Below are 21,050 nucleotides of genomic sequence, written 5' to 3' on the forward strand. Positions count from 1 at the left end.
GGGCTCTGGCCGGGCCTGAGAATTCGATTGACATAAGACAGATTAACAGGCTGCTTATTGGTGATGCTGGTGACTCTACCTGAGAGGTTCTTTCTGATCACAGAGCATGCTCAGCGTGCTCTGTGATGAGTGCTTGAAAAAGGCAGCAAGAGAGCGGGAGGGAGAATGTCGTTGTAGGGAGGCAAAACTTTATCTTCTGGCTGGGGGCTCTGGCCGGGCCTGAGAATTCGATTGACATAAGACAGATTAACAGGCTGCTTATTGGTGATGCTGGTGACTCTACCTGAGAGGTTCTTTCTGATCACAGAGCATGCTCAGCGTGCTCACTGGGGGAGGCAGGAGTGTCTCAACCAGTGACATGCAGAGAGCTGGGGCCTTAACATCCCTGCTTCTGCACTCTGCAGTGGGGCCAGCTCGGGGTTCTTCTGCACCAGCTTCTGCACCAGCTCCCAGGGGAACTGGGCTTCAGCTGCCTATGGCTGTAACCTGCCGATCACCCACCTCGCACTTGCACCCTCCTTCCCTGGCTCCCTTCCTCCCTCCTCGGCTATCCCATCGACATCCGAAATCAACTCCCTCATGAATTACTTGCACAGGAATCCTTACCTCGGGGACTGCCTTAGGGCAGCTCAAACAAAAGCAATGGTCTTCAATCCGCTGGAACCTCAATTTCTTCATCTACCCAAAGAAGAGGAGAAAGTGGGCTTTTTTGTATAGAACTGGGTCAAAAGGTAGAAACAGTGGGCATATAGGCTTCAGCCAAATCATAAACAGAACTGAAAAGAACTTTGTCACAGTCAGAGCTGCCTTAGGTTGAGACAGGTTCAGTGGTGACTTCACTGTCACTTGGAGTAGTCAAAACAAGCTTGCTGACTCTAGGAGAGGTGTTTTAAAGGGTTGGGCTAGATGAGATTTAAGAGCCCAGCTAGCCCTGAAAAATCCTATGGTTCTAGATGGCTAGTGGCTTTTTTTTTTTTTAATAACCTTAAATTCAAAATTTTAAAGCCCTCCTGGGGGTGGAAATGACCAAAAACAGGGTCATGAAACACGGATCTGAAAGTCCATTGCCCACCTGAGGACACTCCTTGCAGAAGTCACTGCCCCATTCTAGGAGTCACTTTCCCCATGTTAGCCAAATCTGGCTCAAATATGGCTTCGTGGGTCCCCCCCTCAAAGAGCCTGACCCAGGAGGTGCAAAGCCGGAACAGGCAATACATAGTAGTTGTTGTTTTTTCAGACTCCAGAGAATTATGATGGTCTACCAGGTTCGAGACCCTCTGAATCAGATGAAATACCTCTAAGTGCCCCCAGGCAGCTCTGGCACCTCATGGCAGCTGACACATGGCGCTGAGGTGGCAGGAAGGGCGCATCCCTGGAGCATCATTCTTGAACACCCATCCAGCTGCTCTTTGTTCCTGTCCTGAGACTGTCCAGACCTCATCCAGAGATAAACAAAGTTTAGAAAACCAGGAGATTTGGGCCAACAGCTGGAAATCTCTCTGGAACAACCAACGATGTAATAAGGTGACTGAGGTCAATTCCTTAGAATTCCTATTTCATTTCTTTTACTTTTGCTTTGCAAACAATCAAGCATTGACTCAGACCATCGCACTGGCTGGGAGACGCTCATGGGTGGGCTGGCTCCTCCCCGTCCCCCGGATGACACCTCCTCACTTTCCAGCCTCCCTTTCGTGGGTATCAGGTTGCTCCTCCACCGCGGGGTTCAAAGAGCTGCTTTTATGCTCAACCATAAAATTCTCTGGAATTATCTTCAGGGATCACTCAGTTCCATAAAAGAGGGTCCAGCTGAGTCTGAGGGATTAGGAAGAAGGCTGTGAAGGACCCAGCTTGCAGCACCATGAAAAGCTTCCCCATGGCTCCCCAGCTTTTTCTGATTTTTATCCTGAGTGTCCACCTCGGAACTGCCACACGTACGGGGCTGTCCCTCTCCCTTCCTGGGCTGACTAGGAATGGAAGCAAAGGGGCTTCTCCAAGTTTCTTCCTCTCCCTCTTTTTTTAGGTGGCATTGATGTGGCCAAGTTCTGCTGCTTCCAATACAGCCACAAGATCCTGCCCTGGAGGTGGGTAAATACCTATGAATTCACCAGGAACAGCTGCTCCCAGCAGGCTGTGATGTGAGTATTTCCCCTTTCGGCTTTCAGGTCCCTTACCAGTCCTGCAAATGGATGGGTGTTGGGTTGGGCTGCTCCCCCTACCGTGGTAGGAAGAGCCTCAGGATGGGAACCTGGAGACTTGGGTTGACCCCCCTCCTCAGCCACTAACAAGCGGTGATTCAGAGCTTGGTTTTCTACCTTTTAGACCATGTGTCAGGTGCCTGCCAGGGACTGTGCTAGGTGCTGGGTATCAAAGAGAGAATAGGAGTTCCCTGGTGGCTCAGCAGGCTAAGGACCAGGCATTGTCACTACTATGGCTCTGGTCACTGCTGTGGCAAGGAGTTCCATCCCTGGCTGGAAATGTCCAGGTGCCACAGGTGCAACCAAAAAAAAAAAGAAAAGAAAAAGAAAAAAAGAATCAGCAGCCTTCATAGACCTTGCACCTACCCTAAGAAAGGAGGCACTAAAAGACATTTGCACAAAATAGGTCAACACAATTGTGATGAGTGCTTGAAAAAGGCAGCAAGAAAGAGCAGGAGGGAGGATGTCACTGCAGGGGAGGCAAAACTTTATCCTCAGAGGGGCTCTGGCTGGGCTTGAGAATTTGATTGATGTAAGACAGATTAATGAGACAAAAGCGGACAGATCTTTTTTACATGGACATGGGAGCCCCACAGGAAGATGGAGCCCCAAAGACAGAGCCAAAACCTACATGCTTTTATGCAAAACCTATACATGCTTCTGCCCAAAGAGGAAATTGTGGAAAAGACGTTCAAATATTTGGAGGTGGGGGAAACTCCAGAATGATAAGAATTATCTTTTTTTTTTTTTTTGTCTTTTTGCTATTTCTTGGGCCGCTCCCGCGGCATATGGAGGTTCCCAGGCTAGGGGTCGAATCGGAGCCGTAGTCACCAGCCTACGCCAGAGCCACAGCAACGAGAGATCCGAGCCGTGTCTGCAACCTACACCACAGCTCACGGCAACGCCGGATCATCAACCCACTGAGCAAGGGCAGGGACCGAACCCGCAGCCTCATGGTTCCTAGTCGGATTCGTTAACCACTGCGTGATGACGGGAACTCCTGATAAGAATTATCTTAACAACATCTTGTTTGTACAGAATACTCTTGGCCTTGACTCTCAATCTCTGGTACAGGGAGGACATTTTTTCACATGGGAATTTTATCACCTGCTTCCAGGATGAAAAGAGGTAGAACCTCCTTCTTGCGCCTGCTTAGGTTTTTTGGTTTGTTTTGAGTGTGTGGGTGAGTGGGTGTGCGTGTATGGGGGCAGTGTATTCCGCCACTCTTCATTACAGTCCCAGGAGGACCTGGCTTTGGGACGGGAGAGTCTCCTGGAGTAAGTGACATTGACACCGAGCCCCTCCCCACAAGGCTAAGTGGCCGTGGCCCAGGTGAAGTGGGCAGGCAGGTGCGTGAAAGCACCAGGCTGGGAGAGCAGCCGGGGGATGGGATGAGGATGAACATGTCCCTGGCAAGGCAGACAGGTAGGTAGGTGCCAGGCAATGCCAGGCTTGTTGGTAGCAGGAGAGCTGGCACACACCTGGAAACTCCCTGGCAGGACGAAATGAGGGTAACGTATGCAAAGCATTTGGCTCTCTGCCTACATGGAATAAACGTTTATCAAGCGGAAGCTATCTTTAAGTGCAAATACACAGGCAGGGGCCATCACTACTCTTCAGAACGAAGATTCTTGAACATGAGAAGATGGTGCAGAAAGGGAGAGAGCTGGCTCCAGGGGCAAACCAGAATGTCGTCGTTTTGAGACAGTTAAGGGCGGGAAGGACAACCTCGAGTTCCCAGATATGAGGAGGGGCACTCCAGGGCTCAGGATGCCCTCGGCCTTCTCCTTGGTGTCTTGATTGGCTTTCTGGAGTTTTAAGATGTCAATCCTTAACCTACAGTTGGCAAAGAGCCCCGAGCTGGGCTCAAAGCAATGGCTCTGTCACTTATCAGTTGTGTGACCTTGGGCAAGTCGTTTCCTCATCTGTAAAAGGAAGGTGAGGGGCCTAGATCAGCCCTCTGTTGCTGCACAACAAGCCACCCACAGTTTAGCAGCTTAATCCAACAATGATCACCTTATTTCTCATGGTTTCCTTGGGTCTGGAATTCCAGAAGGGCTTGGCTGTGGGGTCCAGGCTTGGCGTCTCTTGTGTGATTGTAGACTGATGGTCCTGGGGCTGGAACAGCAGGAAAAGCTGGAGGTATCTCTCTCCCTCTGGGGCCTCTCCGTGCCGTCTCTCCATTGGGCTAGTTTGGGCTTCCTCACAATCTGGTGGCTTGGGGTGGTAGGACCCCTTCTGAGGATGTCCAGAGCTCCTGCAAAAGTGCTCAGTGAACCAGGCACAACTTTCTCTTGGTATTTTCTTTCTTTGCTTTTTCTTTTTATGGCCACACCTGCAGCATATGGAAGTTCCCAGGCTAGGGGTTGAATTGGACCTGTAGCTGCCAGCCTACGCCACAGTCACAGCAACACTGGATCCAAGCCACATCTGCAACCTACGTTGCAGCTTATAGCAGTGTTGGATCTTTAACCCACTGAGTGAGGCCAGGGATTGAACCTGTATCTTCACAGAGACAACGTCAGGTCATTCACCTGCTGAGCTGCAATGGGAACACCTAGGCAGAACCTTCTCTGACTTAGCTACCAAGTCACACAGCTTCACTTCTGCCACACCCTGGGGGTCAACCAGTCCCTAAGACTGGACTGAATTCAAGGGAAGAGGACATAGAGCCCCGTCTCTGGATGTCCCAACATCCACTGAGCCCTTCCTCTGTGTTTCCATCCTTTCCGCTCTTCTCCCTGCATGTGCTGGCGCCTGCCTGAGCCCCAGGAGGTGCCACTGGGTATGCAAGGTGCTCCAGGTGAGAGCGCCCCCGACCTGGTCTCTTGTCATTTCTGAGGGCTCTCAGGGAAGCAAAGTCTGGAAGCAATTTAGGGTCATCAACCACTCCGTCTTAATGAGCACACAGCAGGGTAAGGAATCCAGGAATCAGATCCATGTGAGCAGCTGTAGCCAACAACCTGTGCCCATGTGATTAAGTGGCACCATGCATGTGAGGGCTCTCTGGGGGGTGAGGCCAGTGTTCTAAAACTGACAGTGGCTGGAGTTCCCATTGTGGCTCAACAGTTAACAAACCCGACTAACATCCATGAGGACGCGGGTTCAATCGCTGCCTCTCTCAGTGGGTTAAGGATCTGGGGATGCCGTGAGTTGTGGTGTAGGTCACAGACCTGGCTCAGGTCGGGCGTGGCTATGGCTGTGGCGTGGGCCAGTGGCTATAGCTCCAATTCGACCCCTGGCCTGGGAACCTCCATATGCCACGGGTGCGGCCCTAAAAGACAAAAAAGTTAAAAAAGTTAAAATTGATCGTGGTGATGATTGCATCATCTGTAGATATATTAAAACCATTGAATTATAATTATACCTTTAAGTGGGCAAATTATATGGTGTGTGAATTATAACCTAATAGAGCTGTTACATTAAAATGAAAGAGTTAAGAGGCGCAGTACAGTTTACGGGCTTCAGCCCAGAGCTATTGGAACATGTTTCCTGGGGAAGGTGGTCCAGGAAGCGTGGGTTTCAGTGGAAAGCAGGGTAGCGGAGAGGAGGGAGGGCAAGGGCTGGGAGAGGAAGCAGGGACAGCGACAGGGGTGCAGCCAAGCACGGAGAGAAGAGGAGTCGAGGGGCTGCCCCGCCCTTTCCATCCCTTTCCAGGAGGCAAATTTTTCAGTATATTGACCGTCAGCACCCTTTTCCACAGATTCACCACCAAAAAAGGCCACAAAGTCTGTGCAAAACCGCAGGAAACATGGGTGCAAAAATATATTTCTTTACTGAAAGCCCAGAAACAACTGTGACAGCTGGATTTTCAGCCCAAGATGCCTGGATCCTGCGCTGCTCTTGGCTCTGCCTCTCTTGGTGGAGCCTGAAAAATTTCTCCAACAGAAGTCTCCAGTGGGTCTGGTGGGGAGGAGGAGATATTTGCCAGTGGTCTTTTTTTCTTAAATAAAGATTTGATTTGCTCACAAACATTCTTATTGAATAAAACCTGAGTTTTCCTGAAAAAAAAAAAGTGTCAGTAATTGTACCTGACTGCCTGGCAGGTCCTCAACACCTGAACTAACCCTGGTATTGAATTCTGCCTTATGTTTTCGTTTGTTCATGCAAAAATGCAAGGATAATGCTTGTATATTTTGGGGAAAAGCCCTTTAAATTTTGTAACATTATTTAGAGAGATTGGGGGCGGGGTTGGTGGTTCTTTTTTTTTTTTTTTTTTTTTTTTTTTTTGGCCATGCCCACAGCATGCAGAAGTTTCTGAACCTGTGCCACAGCAGTCACAAGGCCAGATCCTTAACTCCTAGGCCACCAGGGAACTCCCTCAAGAAATAAGTTTAGGTTATATGGAAAAACGAATTCTGTGTCACACCTCATAGCCTGCTGGTGCTGGGTAAATGAAATGCATCCTTATTGGGCAGAGTTTTCTCATCAGGTGTTAATTATTAAACAGGAATATTACCTATATACCAACCCTAGGATGCCTATGTCTATGAAGCTAAAGAACTTCACGAAATACTTATAGATTCACTGGAAGTTGCAAAAATAATGCACAGAGATCGGTGCACCCTTTACCCGGTTTTCACCAAGAGCAACATCTTTCATAATTATAATACAGTCTTAAACCCAGGAAATTGACACGTGTACAAAGTGTCTCTATTCTGTCATTTTATCACATCTGTAGATTCATGTAGCCACCATTACAATCAAGATACAGAACTATGGATTTCCTCGGTGGTGTACAGCCGGTTAAAGATCCTGCACTGTCACTTCAGGGGCTCCAAGTCGCTGCTGTGGCGTGGATCCAATTGCTGGCCCAGAAACTTCGGCATGCTGTGGGCACACCCCCCCACCCCCCAAAAAAGAAAAGAAGAGATACAGAATCATTTCATCACCACAAAGATCTCACCAGTGACATTTTTTAGAGTAATGTCTCCCCTCCCCCACCATTTTTAATCCCTAGCAATTACTAATCTGTTTTCCTCCTCTGTAATTTCATTTCGTTCGTTACATAAACAGAATCATGTAATATGGACCTTCTGAGATTGGCTTTAAAAAAAAAAAATCACACAATGTCCTTGAGCGACATCCAAGTTGTTGAGGGTTACAACAGTTCACCCTTTTTTTTTCACTAATGAATAGTGTTCCAGGGAGTGAGGTACCCCAGTGTATTTAACCACGACCTTCTTTAAGTTTTCAGTTTGGGGCTCTTCCAAATAAAGCTGCTAAGAACAACTATGTACACACAGGTATTTTGGGGGGGGTGAGGGGATTTTTTTGTTTGTTTTTTTACTTTTTAGGGCTGCACCCTCAGCATAAGGACGTTCCCAGGCTAGGGGTCACATTGGAGCTGCAGCCGCTGGCCTACATCACAGCCACAGCAATGCAGGATCTGAGCCATGTCTGTGACCTACACCACAGCTCACCACAACGCCGGATCCCCAACTCGCTGAGTGAGGCCAGGGATCGAACCTGCATCCTCATGGATACTAATTGTGTTTGTTTCTACTGCGCCGAAACAGGAACCCCCAACACGCAGGTTTTTATTTTTCTCTTTTAACTCAATAGATTTTATCATATTTATAGTTGTACAATAATTATCACAACCCAATTTTATAGCATTTCCATCCATCCCAACCCCCCTCATCTCTCCACCCCCCCAACCTGCCTCCTTGGGAAACCATAAGTTTTTCAAAGTCTGTCAGTATCTGTTCTACACAGAAGTTCATTTTGTCCTTTTTTTTAGATCCCGCATGTAAGTAGCATATGACGTTGATGTCTCACTGTCTAACTTCACTTAGCATGATCATTTCTAGGTCCATCCATGTTGCTGTTAATCCCATTATTTCTTTCCTGTTAATGGCTGCGTAATATTCCATTGTGATTATGTACCCCGTTTTCTTGATCCACTCCTCTGTCGATGGACATTGAGGTTGTTTCCACGTCTTGGCTATTGTATATAGTGCAGCAATGAGCACTGTCCATCTTTTCAAGTCATGGTTTTCTCTGGATAGATGCCGAGGAGTAGGATTGCTGGATCATATGGTAATGCTATTTTTAGTTTTATGAGGAATCTCCATAATGTTTTCCACAGTGGTTGCACCAGTTTACATTCCCACCAACAGTGTAATAGGGTTCTTTTTTCTCCACACCCTCGCCAGCATTTACTGTTTGTAGACTTTTTGATGATGACCATTCTGGCTGGTGTAAGGTGGTACCTCATAGTAGTTCTGATTTGCATTTCTCTGATAATTAGCGATTTTGAACATCTTTTCATGTGTTTTTTGGCCATCTGTATGTCTTCTTTGGAGAATTGTCTGTTTAGATCTTCTGCCTATTTTTGATGGGGTTGTTTGTTTTTTTGGGTATTGAGCTGCAGGAGGTGTTTATAAATTTTGGAGATTAGTCCCTTGTCGGTCACTTTCATTTGCAAATATTTTCTCCCGTTCTGTGGGTTGTCTTTTCGATTTGTTTAGGGTTTCCTTTTCTTTGCAGAAACTTTCAGGTTTAATTAGGTCCCATTTGTTTATTTTTGTTTTTATTGTCATTACTCTAGGAGGGGGGTCTGAGAAGATAATGCTATGGTTTATGTCAGAGAGTGTTCAGCCTATGTTTTCCTCTAAAAGTTTTATAGTATCTGGTCTTATGTTTAGGTCTTTAATTCATTTTGGTTTATTTTTGTGTATGGTGTTAGGACGTGTTCTAATTTCATTCTTTTCCACGTAGCTGTCCAATTTTCCCAGCACCACTTCTTGAAGGGATTGTCTTTTCTCTGTTGTGTAGTCTTGCCTCCTTTGTCATAGATTAGTTGACAGTAGGTGTGTGGGCTTAATTCTGGGCTTGCTATCCTGTTCCACTGATCTACATTTCTGGTTTCGTGCCCATACCATACTGTTTTGATGACTGTAGCTTTGTAGTATTGTCTGAAGTCAAGGAGCCTGATTTCCCCCAGCTCCATTTTTCTTTCTCAGGATGGCTTTGACTACTCTGGGTCTTTTGTGCTTCCAAACAAACTTTAAATATTTTGTTCCGGTTCTGTGAAAAATGTCCTTGGTAATTTGATAGGGATTGTATTGAATCTGTAGATTGCCTTGGGAAGTATTGTCATTTTGACAACGTTGATTCTTCCAATCCAAGAGCATGGTATGTCTTTCCATCTTTTTGTATCCTCTTTGATTTCTTTCATCAGCATCTTGCAGTTTTCAGAGTTCAGGTCTTTTGTCTCTTTAGGTAGGTCTATTCCTAAGTATCTTTTTAATGTGATGGTAAATGGGATTGTTTCCCTAATTTCTCTTTCTGATCTTTCCATATTACTATATAAAAATGCCATCAATTTGTGTATTAATTTTATAGCTTGTGACTTTGCCAAATTCATTGATGAGCTCTAACAGTTTTCTGGTAGCATCTTTAGGATTTTCTAGGTATAGTATCAGGTCATCTGCAGACAGTGATAGTTTTACTTCTTCCTTTCCGATTTGGATTCCTTTTGTTTCTTCTTCTCTGATTGCCATGGCTAGGACTTCAAAAACTATCTTGAAATAGTAGTGGTGAGAGCAGACATCTTTGTCTTGTTTCTGATCTTAGCGGGAATTCTCTCAGCTTTTCACCATTGAGAATGATGTTAGCTCTGGGTTTGTCATATATGGCCTTCCTTATGTTGGGGTAGGTTCCCTCTATGCCCACTTTCTGGAGGGTATCTATCAGAAATGGGTGTTGGGGAGTTCCCGTCGTGGCGCAGTGGTTAACGAATCCGACTAGGAACCATGAGGTTGCGGGTTCAGTCCCTGCTCTTGCTCAGTGGGTTAACGATCCGGAGTTGCCATGAGCTGTGGTGTAGATTGCAGACTTTGCTCGGATCCTTCATTGCTGTGGCTCTGGTGTAGGCTGGCAGCTACAGCTCTGATTAGACCCCTAGCCTATAAATATCTATTAAGTCCATCTGGTCTGATGCATCATTTAGGGCCTGTGTTTCCTTGTTGATTTTCTGTTTGGATGATCTGTCTATTGCTATAAGTGGGGGGTTTAAGTCCCCCACTATTATTGTATTATTGTCAATTTCTCCTTTTAAGATTTTTATCAGTTGCCTTATATTTTGAGGTGATCCTATGTTGGGTGCATACATATTTACAATCTTCTTCTTGGATTGATCATTATGTAATATCTTTCTTTGTCTCTTATAATATTCTTTATTTTAAGGTTTTTTTTTTTCTTATATGAGTATTGCTACTCCAGCTTTCTTTTGATTCCTGTTTGCATGGAATATTTTCTTCCATCCTCTCACTTTCCATTTGTATTTGTCCCTAGCACTGAAGTGGGTCTCTTGAAGACAGCATATGTATGGGCCTTGTTTTTGTATCCATTCAGCCAGTCTGTGTCTTTTGGTTGGGGCATTTAGTCCATTTACATTTAAGGAAATTATTGATGTGTATGTTCTCATTGCCATTTTATTAACTGGTTTGGATTTGTTTTTGTTGGTTTTTTTTCTTCCCTTCTCTTGTTCTCTTCTCTTGTGGTTTGATGACTCTCTTTAGCATTGTATTGAGTCACTTTTCTTATTTGTTTATGCACCTACTGCAGATTTTTGGTTTTCGGTTACCCTGAAGTTTTGATATAGGAGTATACACACACACACACACACACACACACACACACACACACAAGATTGTTTTAAGCGGTTGGTCTCAATTGCAAGTGCATCTCCAGTGTCGTGCATTTGTACCCTCCTCTTCTCACGACTTCTGATTTTGGTAGCATATTTGTGTATGGATGATTTCCTACCTTTACTACATGTATGCCTTTACTAGTGAGCCTTACTCTTTGTAATATTTTTGTTTCTAGTTGCGGCCTTTTCTTTTCTATCTAGAGAAGTTCCTTTAGTATTTGTTGTAAAGCTGCTTTAGTGATGCTGAATTCCCTTAGCTTTTGCTTATCCGTAAAGTTTTTGATTTCTCCTTCAAATCTGAATGAAAGCCTTGCTGGATAAAATAATCTTGTTTGGAGGTTTCTTTCCTTTCTTCACGTTAAGTACATTGTGTCACTCCCTTCTAGCCCGCAAAGTTTCTGCTTAAAAATCTGCCAATAACCTTATCAGGGTTTCCTAGTATGTTACTTGTTTCTTTTCCCTAGCTGCTTTCAGTATTTTCTCTTCGTCTTTAATTCTGGACAGTTTGATTAATATGTGTCTTGGGAGTGTTCCTCCTTGGGTTTATTTTATATGACACTTGTTGTGGTTCCTGGATTTCAGTGAGTGATTCCTTTCCCATGTTAGGGAAGTTTTTGGCTATTATCTCCTCAAATATTTTTTTCTGGCCCTTTCTCTCTCTCTCCCCCTGCTGGCACTCCTATAATACGGATGTTGGTGCATTTAACATTGTCCCAGAGTTCCCTTAGGCTGTCTTCATTTCTTTTCAATCTTTTTTCTCTTTTCTGCTCCGCATCAGTGATTTCCACTAGTCTGTCCTCCATCTTGCTTATTCATTCTTCTGCCTCCTGTATTCTGCTGTTGGTTGCTTCCAATCAATTTTTTATTTGTTATTGTATTTTTCATCTCTGCTTGCTTAATCCTTAAATTTTGTATTTCTTTGTTCAGCGTTTCTTGTAATTTATCTATCTTTGCCTCCAGTTTATTTCTAATGTTTTGAATCATCTTCACTATCATCAGTCTAAAGTCTTTTTCATGGAGGTTGATAATCTCCAGATCACTTAGCTGTTTTTCTGGGGTTTTTTCTTGCTCCCTTATCTGAGTCATAATTCTCTACCCTTTCATTTTGTATAAATTTTTGGTGTGGTCTCCATTTTGCAAACAACAGAGTTGTAGCCTCTCTTGCTTCTGATCTCTGCCCCCTTTCCCAACACATTTTTATGAGAACACATGTTTTCATTTCTCTGAGAAAAATGCCCAGAGTGCAATTAATTGCTGGCTCATAGAACAAAGGCATGTTCAGTTTTTCAAAGAAGATGTGAAACTGTTCTCCAGAATGTATTTTTTTTAACAATCCCTCCAATAATGTATGAAAGATCCAGTTTTCTGTGCATCCTCACAAGCATTTGGTATCATCACTATTTTTTAAAATTTTTATTTATTTCTTTATTTATTTTTAGGGCTGCTCCTGAGGCCTATGGAAGTTCCCAGCCTAGGGGTCAAATCAGAGCTTCAGCTGCTGGCCTACGCCACAGCCACAGCAGTGCCAGGATCTGAGATGTGTTTGCAACCTACACCAAAGCTCAAGGCAACACCTGATCATTAACGCACTGGGTGAGGCCAGGGATCAAACCCACATCCTTATGGATACTAGTCAGGTTCATTTCTGCTGAGCCACAACAACAACTCCCACTATTTTTTATGTTAGCACTTCTAGTAGCTGTGCAATAACAACTCATTGTGGTCTTATTTTTCATTTCCTTAATGGTTATCACTATGCAATGTCTTTTCATGTGGTTGTTTGCCATCCATATATCCTCTCTGGTGAAATGTCTTGTGTTTCTTCTCCACTTTCTAATTAGAGTGCTTGTTTTCACTGTTGAGTTTTATATGAGTCCTTTAGCAGATAAAGTCTAGAGATGAGTCCTTTGTCAGATATGATCGCCAAATATTTTTTCTCAGTCTGTAGCTCATCTTTTCATCTTCTTAACAGGGTCTTTCCCAGAGTTAAAGATTTAATTTGGATGAAGTCTAATTCACTGATGTTTTCCTTTTATGGAACATAATTTCGGTGTTATTCCCAAAAACTCATCACCAAGCCCTAAGTCCCAAACATTGTTTTCCATATTTTCTCCTTAAAGTTTTATAGTTTTTTTTGTTTTTTTTGTTTTTTTTGTTTTTTTTTTTTTTGGTCTTTTTGCCTTTTCTAGTGCGGCTTCCCATGGCATATGGAGATTCTCAGGCTAGGGGTCCAATCAGAGCTGTAGTCACGGGCCTACGCCAGAGCCACAGCAACACGGGATCCAAGTCGCACCTGCAGCCTACACCACAGCTCACGGCAACGCCGGATCCTTAACCTATTGAGCAAGGCTGGGGATCAAACCAGCAACCTCAAGGTTCCTAGTCGGATTGGTTTACCACTGTGCCATGATAGGAACTCCTAAAGTTTTATAGTTTTACATTTACTTTTTTTTTTCTTTTTAGGGCCTCACTGACAGCATATGGAAGTTCTCGGTCTAGGGGTTTAATTGGAGCTAAAGCTGTGGGCCTACACCACAGCCACAGCAATGCAGGATCCAAGCTGCATCTGTGACCTATGTGGCAGCTTGTGGCAACACCAGATCCTTAACCCACTGAGCAGGGCCAGGGATTGAACCTGCATCCTCATGGATACTAGTTGGGTTAATCACCTGCTAACCCACAACAGAAACTCCCAGTTTTACATTTATATTTGAATCCAGGATGGATTAGAGATTGATTTTGGTATAGGTGTGAGGTTTAGATCAAGGTTGGTTGCTTGCTTGCTTGGTTAATTGATTTACCTACCTACCAACTCAATTTGCTCCAGCACCATTTAATGAAAAGACTATTCTCCCCCCCAATGAATTGCTTTTGCACTTAAGTTTTTGTGGGGGGCTATTTCTGGGCTCTGTGTTCTGTCTCATCTCTTTCATAAACACAACTGATTCTTTTAAATTTTAGTTTAATATAACTCACGCATCGTAAAGTGTATCCTTTAGAAATAGACAATTCAGTGATTGTTAATATACTCACAAGGTCGTACAACCATCATCATTACTAATTCCAGAGTATTTTCATCACCCCCCAAAAGAAGCTTCATCCCTCTTCATATTCACTCCCTAACAGCCCTGGCAACACCCCTCTCCCCAGCCCTAGCAACCACTAATCTATTTCTGTCTCTATAGCTTTTCCTATTCTGAACATTGCATTCAAATGGAATCATCCACTGTGTGGCCTCTCGCATCTGGCTTCTTTCACCTGGCACAGTATTTTCAAGTTTCATTCACGTGGTCGCATGTCTCAGTACTTTGCTGCTTTCATGGCTAAATAGTATTCCATTGCATGGGAGACTGTTGTTTATACATTCTGTTTATCCATTCATTGGTTGAAGGACATTTTGGTCTGTTTCCATTTTTTGGCTATTATGAATAATGGTGTACATGGGTGTACTAGGTTTTTTTGAACATATGTTTTCATTTCTCTTGGGTAGACATGTAGGGATGAAACTGATGGGTATGTTCTACCTCTGTGTTTAACCTTTTGAGAAAACTGCAAAACTACTTTCCACAGCAGCTACACCTGTTTACGTTCCCACCAGCAATGTGTGAGGATTCTAATTTCTCCATATCCTCGTCAGCACTTGTTATTGTCTGTCCTTCTAATCTTAGTCATCTTAGTAAATGCAAAGGGGTTTCTCATTGTGGTTTTGATTTGTATGTCCCTTATGACTAATCATTTTGAGCATATTTTCACGTGCTTATTGGCCATTTGTAGATCTTCTTTCAAGAAATTCTATTCAAATTCTTTGTGTCTTTTCACTGTTGAGTTGTAAGAGGTACTTATATGTTCTGAATATTAGAACCTTCTTAGAGGTACGATTTGCAAATATTTTCTCTTACTCTGCAGGGTGTCTGTTTACTTTCTTGAGAGTGCCCATTTGATGCACAAAACTTTTTCTCTTTATGAAATCCAATTTATCTATTTTTTCTTTAGTTGCTTGTCTTTTAGTGTCATTTCTAAGAAAATATTGTCTCGTATAAGGCCATGAAGATTTACACTCAAAAACATTTTTTTTTCTTCTAAAAGTTTAAGCGTTTTAGCTCTGACACTTAGGAATGTAATCCTTTTCAAGTTAACTTTGGTATATTTTATGAACCGGGAACAATTAATTTTTGCATGTTGATTTAGTTTCCTGAGACTTTACTGCACTCTTAGTTCTACAGGGGTTTTGGGGGGGGGGAGTTGTTTTTGTTTTTTTGTTTTGTCTTTTTGCTATTTCTTGGCCCGCTCCTGCGACATATGGAGGTTCCCAGGCTAGGGGTCCAATCAGAGCTGTAGCCACCGGCCTACGCCAGAGTCACAGCAACACGGGATCCGAGCCACGTCTGCAACCTACACCACAGCTCACGGCGGCAATGCCGGGATCGTTAACCCACTGAGCAAGGGCAGGGATCGAACCTGCAACCTCATGGTTCCCAGTCGGATTCGTTAACCACTAAGCCACTCCTGTTTTTGTTTTTTTAAATTCCTTCAAACATCTAAGCAGACAGTTGAGTCATTGTAGACAGGGACATTTTTCTTTCTTTCTTTTTGATCTGTATGCCTTTTATTTCTTTTCTTGACTTCTTGCACTAGCTAGAGCTTCAAGTACTTTGTTGAATAAAAGTGCTGAGAGTAGACATCCCTGCTTTGTTCCCAATGTCAGGCAGAAAGCATTCAATCTTTCACCGTTAAGCATGATGTTAGTTGTTGTTTAGGTGTTTTTGTTTTTTTTTTTTTTTTTTTTTTTTTCTTCTGGTAGGCTTTTTTAAAAATCAGGTTGGAGCAGTTCCCCACTATGCCTATTTCGGAGAATTTTTAGCATGAATGGGTGTTCGATTTTGTCAAATGCTTCTCTGAATTAATATGATTATGTGATTTTTCTCTTTCAGTCTGTTATTTGATTTTTAAATATTGACCCAGTCTTGTATCCCTGGAACAAACCTCACTTGTTATGGTGTATATATTCTGAAATCTATTTGCAAGATTTCGTCAAGGATATTTGTGTCTCTAGTAATGAGAGATACTGGTCTGTAGTTTCTCTCTCTTCCACTCTGTCTGGTACTATCTGTCTGCTTTTGCTATCAGAGTACTTCTAAATAAAATTAATTGGGAATTGTCCCCTCCACTGCTACTTTGTATGAGAGATTGTATAGAATTGACTTCAATTTCTCTTGAAATGATTGGGGAAATTCTCCAGGGAAAGCAGCAGGGCCTGGAGATTTCTTTTTTAGGAGTTTTAAATCACAAACTCAATTTCCTGAATAGTTGCAGGGATATTCAAATTCCTATTGTTTAGATGGGATAGTTTATGATTTTTGAGGAACTGGTTCATCTTTTTGAATTCCTGTATGTAGAGGTATTCTAGATGTTTATTGGTTTATTTACTTTGGAAGTCTGCAGGATCTATGTGGATTCCTGCATTCCATTCCTGATTTTTGTGATTTGCATTTCTCTCTCTTTTTTCTTTTGTCATGCTTGCTAAAGGTCTGTTAATTGCATTGATCTCAGCTTTTGGTTTCATTTATTTTCTCTATTATTTCTCTGTTTTCAATCTTCATGGATTTCTTCTTATAGGTTCTTCCCTCTTGTTTGCCCTTGAGTTTATTCTGTTTTTATTTTTCTAATATCTTAAGGTAGGAGCTTAGACAATTGATTTGAGACATTTTCTTTTTGCTAATGTCAGCAATTAGTGCTATAAGTTTCCTTCTTAGCACTGCTTTAGCTGTGTCTTAAACATTTTAATATGTTGTAGTTTCATTTTCATTCAACTCATTGAATTTTGAAAATTTCCCTTGAGACTTCCCCTTTGAACTATGGGTTGTTTTAAGTCTATTAGTTTCTGAGGATTTATTCCAAGTGTCTGTTATCTTTCTGTTATTGGTTTCTAGTTTTATTCCAGTGTGGTCAGAGAACACACTGTATGATTTCGATTCTTTTCAATTTGAGTTTTGTTTTATGGATTAGAAAATATATTGTCCCTTGATATATGTTTCTCAGGCACTTCAAAGGAGGATATATTCTGCTGTTGATGGGTGGCGTCTTCTATAAACATCAATTAAATCCTATTGGTTGATGGTATGGTGGAATTCTTCTGTTCTTTGCTAATTTTCTGTATAGTTGTTCTCTCCGTTGTTGAGAGAGGGGTGTTGAGCTCTCCAAATATAACTGTGGATTTGTCTATTTCTCCTTTGATTTCTACCAGTTTTTGCTTCACATATTTTGCAATTCTGCTGTTTGGTGTGTACATTTTGCAGCTCTGCTATTTAGGATTCCTATGCTTTCTTGGTGGGTTGACCCCTTTTTATTATATAATGCCTCTCTCTGTCCCTGGTAATTGTTTTGCCCTGAAGTCTACTTTATCTGATATTAATATAGCCCGTCATCTTTCTTTTGATTAATATTTGCATGCTGTATCTTTTTCGATCCCTTTTCTTTTTTTTTCCCCACATGCCATGCCCATGGCATATGGAAGTTCCCTGGCCAGAGATCAAACCTGTGGCACAGCAGTGACCCAAGATGCTGCAGGGGCAACGCCAGATCCTTAACCTGCTGCACTACAAGGGAACTTCCTCTATCCCTTTACTTTTATCCTACCTATATGGTTATATTTGAAGTGAGTTTCTTATAGACAGACAGCATATAATTTGGTCGTTAAAAAAAAAATCTATTATGCCAATCTTTGTCCCTTTTTTTCCTTTTCTGCCTGCCTTTCCAGCCTACTCACCCAAACACACCGGCCACTCTGCTTTCCTGAATAATGTGAGACAAACCCTAGCTCACTTCAGGCCTTTAAGTGACAATTTCCTTCCAGCTCACAAACACTATTCCCTCTACCAAAGCATCTCCTCCCCAGTACCAGTTTCTCCCTGCCAAAATTCCATTTGCCAGACTCCAAATAGCAAAATGCTTCTCCCATTTGATGAGAATGTCAAGGTCTTGTTTTCCATGTGGTCTCAGCGATTTCCTCTATGGTTCCCAAGCAGTAGCAGCCCCCTCCTGCTCTAGAGGACGCTGGCATCTTTTGTTCCTCCTCTATGAGTTCCTTATTTGTTCACAATTGTGATGTATTTGCGGATGCTCTTAGCCCTCTACCAGAGTGTAGGCTCCTTGAGGTCAGGGGTTAAATCTAACTATCTTTGCAGAAATGAAGGACTCAGCAATCACTTGTGGACTATGCCAGGAATGTTGCCAGACACTCTTTGCCCAGGTTTCAGTAACAGGGGCGTATATACAGGAAGTGGGCAAGGCATGCAAGCCTGCCAGACCAAACCCATGTTGATGGGTCTACCAGCAAGACAGACTTTTGTCTGTAGTTCTACACATATACCAGTAGATGGCAACAGCCACCTACCATCTTTCAAGGACTGCTGTTCCTTCTCTCCTGACCAGAGAGGTCAATTTGCAGAGAAATCCCTTCCATGAGTGTTTATTGAGGGTCTACCTGAGATCCAGGGTCACACACAGGCGCTGGGGGAGGAGAGCAGGGGAAAAATATAAGAAAAGGAAGACTTAGCTCAAACTTCAGAGGGTACAGTTCAGCGACTGGGGTTGGGGAGTGGGGGAGGGGAGCAATGAAATACACACAGAGCAATTAAACCCCGCCTACTAGATAAGGGATCTGTGTGTTTGACTGGAGATACAATCTCCTTGGGCCTCAGCTTATTTATTCCAAAATCAGAAGGTTGGAGCACATGCTGAAAGAGAGATCAGCATGTGCCAATGAGCTGTGCAAGGCTTCATGAAGGATGCTGGGGCTGAGTTCAGAAAGGTGGGCAGGGTTTTTTAAGGGAGAAGCAATAGCAGTAATAAACATCCTTGACCATACTGCACCCACTTCTTCCCATTCAGTCCTTTCTTCTTTTAGGCCATTGAACAATCATGTATTCTCACCCATCCTGTGCTAGACCCTCTGCCGAGTGCTGTGGGCAGTGGGTGAGGAGAATGGGGGCAGCGGCTGGTATATAAAAGTGACAAAGACTTTTCCCTGATTCCTCGGAGTTCATAGTCTATGGAAACCTGACACGCCAGTAAATGACTATGCCATTTACGCAGTACCAGGAGATACGGATTATCAAAATAGCTAACATGTATGTACCTACGACTTGATCATGTATAAAACACATCTAGCGTATGCTTCAATCCCGTGAGGGGAGGAAGACAACGATTCCCATTTTCAAGGAAGCAGAGGTAGAGACATGAGGTAGTGGGGTGAAGGTCACAGTTTTGTCAGTGGTGGAACACGGGCTATCCCCAGTTTCTCTGAATCCTGTGATTTTGTCCAGTTCCTCACACCGCTGACAACGACATAACCCAACATGACCAGAAATGAAAATCTTGTCCTCAGACCAGAACATCAGAAAAATCCTCCTTTACTCTTTGCTAATTGGGGAGCAAACAAATCTCTCGGTCCCTTGAGGGAACTCCTGGGCTGCTTGGGTAGCATATGCCCCCTAAGGGACTGCCAGGGGCTGGTGTCCTTGCCCTGTCCCACGGCTATTGGCGCTTTAGGGCCCCTCAGACTCCTCCCAGGCTGATGGGAATCTTACAAGACGTTTGCCCTTCCTGCTGCACCACTGACATGAGCCGTGAGTCACTCAGCTCCAGTTCCATGTGGTCAAAAAAGGAGTAGACCCATCAGGACCCTGGAGATCCATGTGGTCAATGCTCTTGAGACCCCTTCAGCTCTGGACCTTTAAGTCTCAGAATCTCAAGTCTTGGTCTTAGTTTGAACTCAGTCACTCCAACTTTGGGAGCTGTTAATTTATAATTTAGTTTTTTTAATGTATAATAATCCTTCTCATATGCATGTAATTTTAAAGCTGATAAAGTGTTTCCACATCTCATGATTTTTTTTTTCATTATGTACAATTTCGTTATTTAACAAAAAAAATTTTTTTGGCTGCATTTGCAGCATACAAAATTTCCTGGACCAGGGAACGAACCCGTCCCACATCAGCAACCTGAGCCACAATAACAACACTGGATCCTTGACCCACTGTGCCACAAGGGAACTCCGGGAAATTTTTTTCCTCTAATTTAGAGATAAAATAATCTAAGACTCCTCAAATTTATAACTAGCTTAAGTGGTAGAGCTCAAGTTCAATAGACACTTGGTTTATTTCATCAGTAAATACTTATTATGAACCACCAGATGATCAAATGCTATTTAAGAAAACAGAGGCCACAGATTACACTCTCTTGCCTGTGGTACTCACGTTCCAGCAAGAAATATAGACTCGGTAATATATTACTATGATGCAATGTATTAAGTGCTACAGACGAATGTTGGGGGGAGGAAAGGACAGTGGTAGGGTGGCCTCTATATGCTGGGCTCTGCATAAAGAGCTTTGGTCCCAACTTCCTTTGAGATCAGTCAGAATAAGTTAAGTTATGCTACGGAAAAAATAAGCCCACATCTCAGTTTATGTCCCATTCAGCCGACACATCCACAGCCAGGCAGAAAGCTTGGCTCATGTGGTCACTCAGGGATTCAGAACAACAGAGGTCCCGGGTTGATCATGCTCTGGGGATGCAGGGATAGGATAAAATGCTGTGGCCTAGAGTGACACCTGTCCATTCCACTCACACCTTGTACAGATCCAGCTACAAGACCTCAGTCAACCACAAGGGGGCCTGGAAGTAGTCTTCCTTATGCCCAGAAAAAAAAAAGGAAAACAAATATTGGTGGGGATTCAAGTAGAGAAAGCCATGTATGATCTATAGCATGCTAGCTGCTCTATCAGATTCTGATTCTAACAATTTTACAGCTTTGGAAGGAGTAGATAATTGATAGACATGTGGATTCTACCCAACAGAAATCCAATTAAGCACTCTCTTCTTTGAGGGAAAACCATTTTGCCTCTATTTGCATATTCATTTCAATACTCCCGATCTATAAAGGTGTCTGTTTCTCAGGTTCTCTTTTAAATCTGTCATAACATCTGCCTGGTTCTCTCATTATGAGTAAATAAATGTTTACCCTGTATTCGTTTTTATACCTGAATGGAGTATAGAGCCATGATTTTGCTCTTTTATGAAAATTATCTTTCTGGAGTTTCCGTCGTGGCTCAGTGGTAACGAACCTGACTAGCATCCACGAGGAGGCAGGTTCAATCCCTGGTCTCGCTCAGTGGGTTGAGGATCCACTATTGCCA

At 43.2% G+C, this 21,050-nt stretch overlaps 1 protein-coding gene across 1 annotated transcript; it reads left to right on the forward strand.

The window, feature by feature from the left end:
- The first annotated feature begins 1,730 nt into the window (after nucleotides 1-1,730).
- Nucleotides 1,731-6,091, forward strand: CCL26 (C-C motif chemokine ligand 26). The gene is made up of 3 exons (NM_001078665.2): nucleotides 1,731-1,931; nucleotides 2,021-2,135; nucleotides 5,899-6,091. The coding sequence occupies exons 1-3, from the start codon at nucleotides 1,859-1,861 to the stop codon at nucleotides 5,993-5,995; spliced, it is 285 nt and encodes a 94-aa protein (NP_001072133.1). The 5' UTR covers nucleotides 1,731-1,858; the 3' UTR covers nucleotides 5,996-6,091.
- Nucleotides 6,092-21,050: the final 14,959 nt, after the last annotated feature.

This window comes from Sus scrofa, chromosome 3 (assembly GCF_054392235.1).
Source record: "Sus scrofa isolate SSC_HxYL_T2T_F1_AM1 chromosome 3, Sscrofa_HxYL_maternal_Yorkshire_Landrace_v2.0, whole genome shotgun sequence".
NCBI lineage: Eukaryota > Metazoa > Chordata > Mammalia > Artiodactyla > Suidae > Sus > Sus scrofa.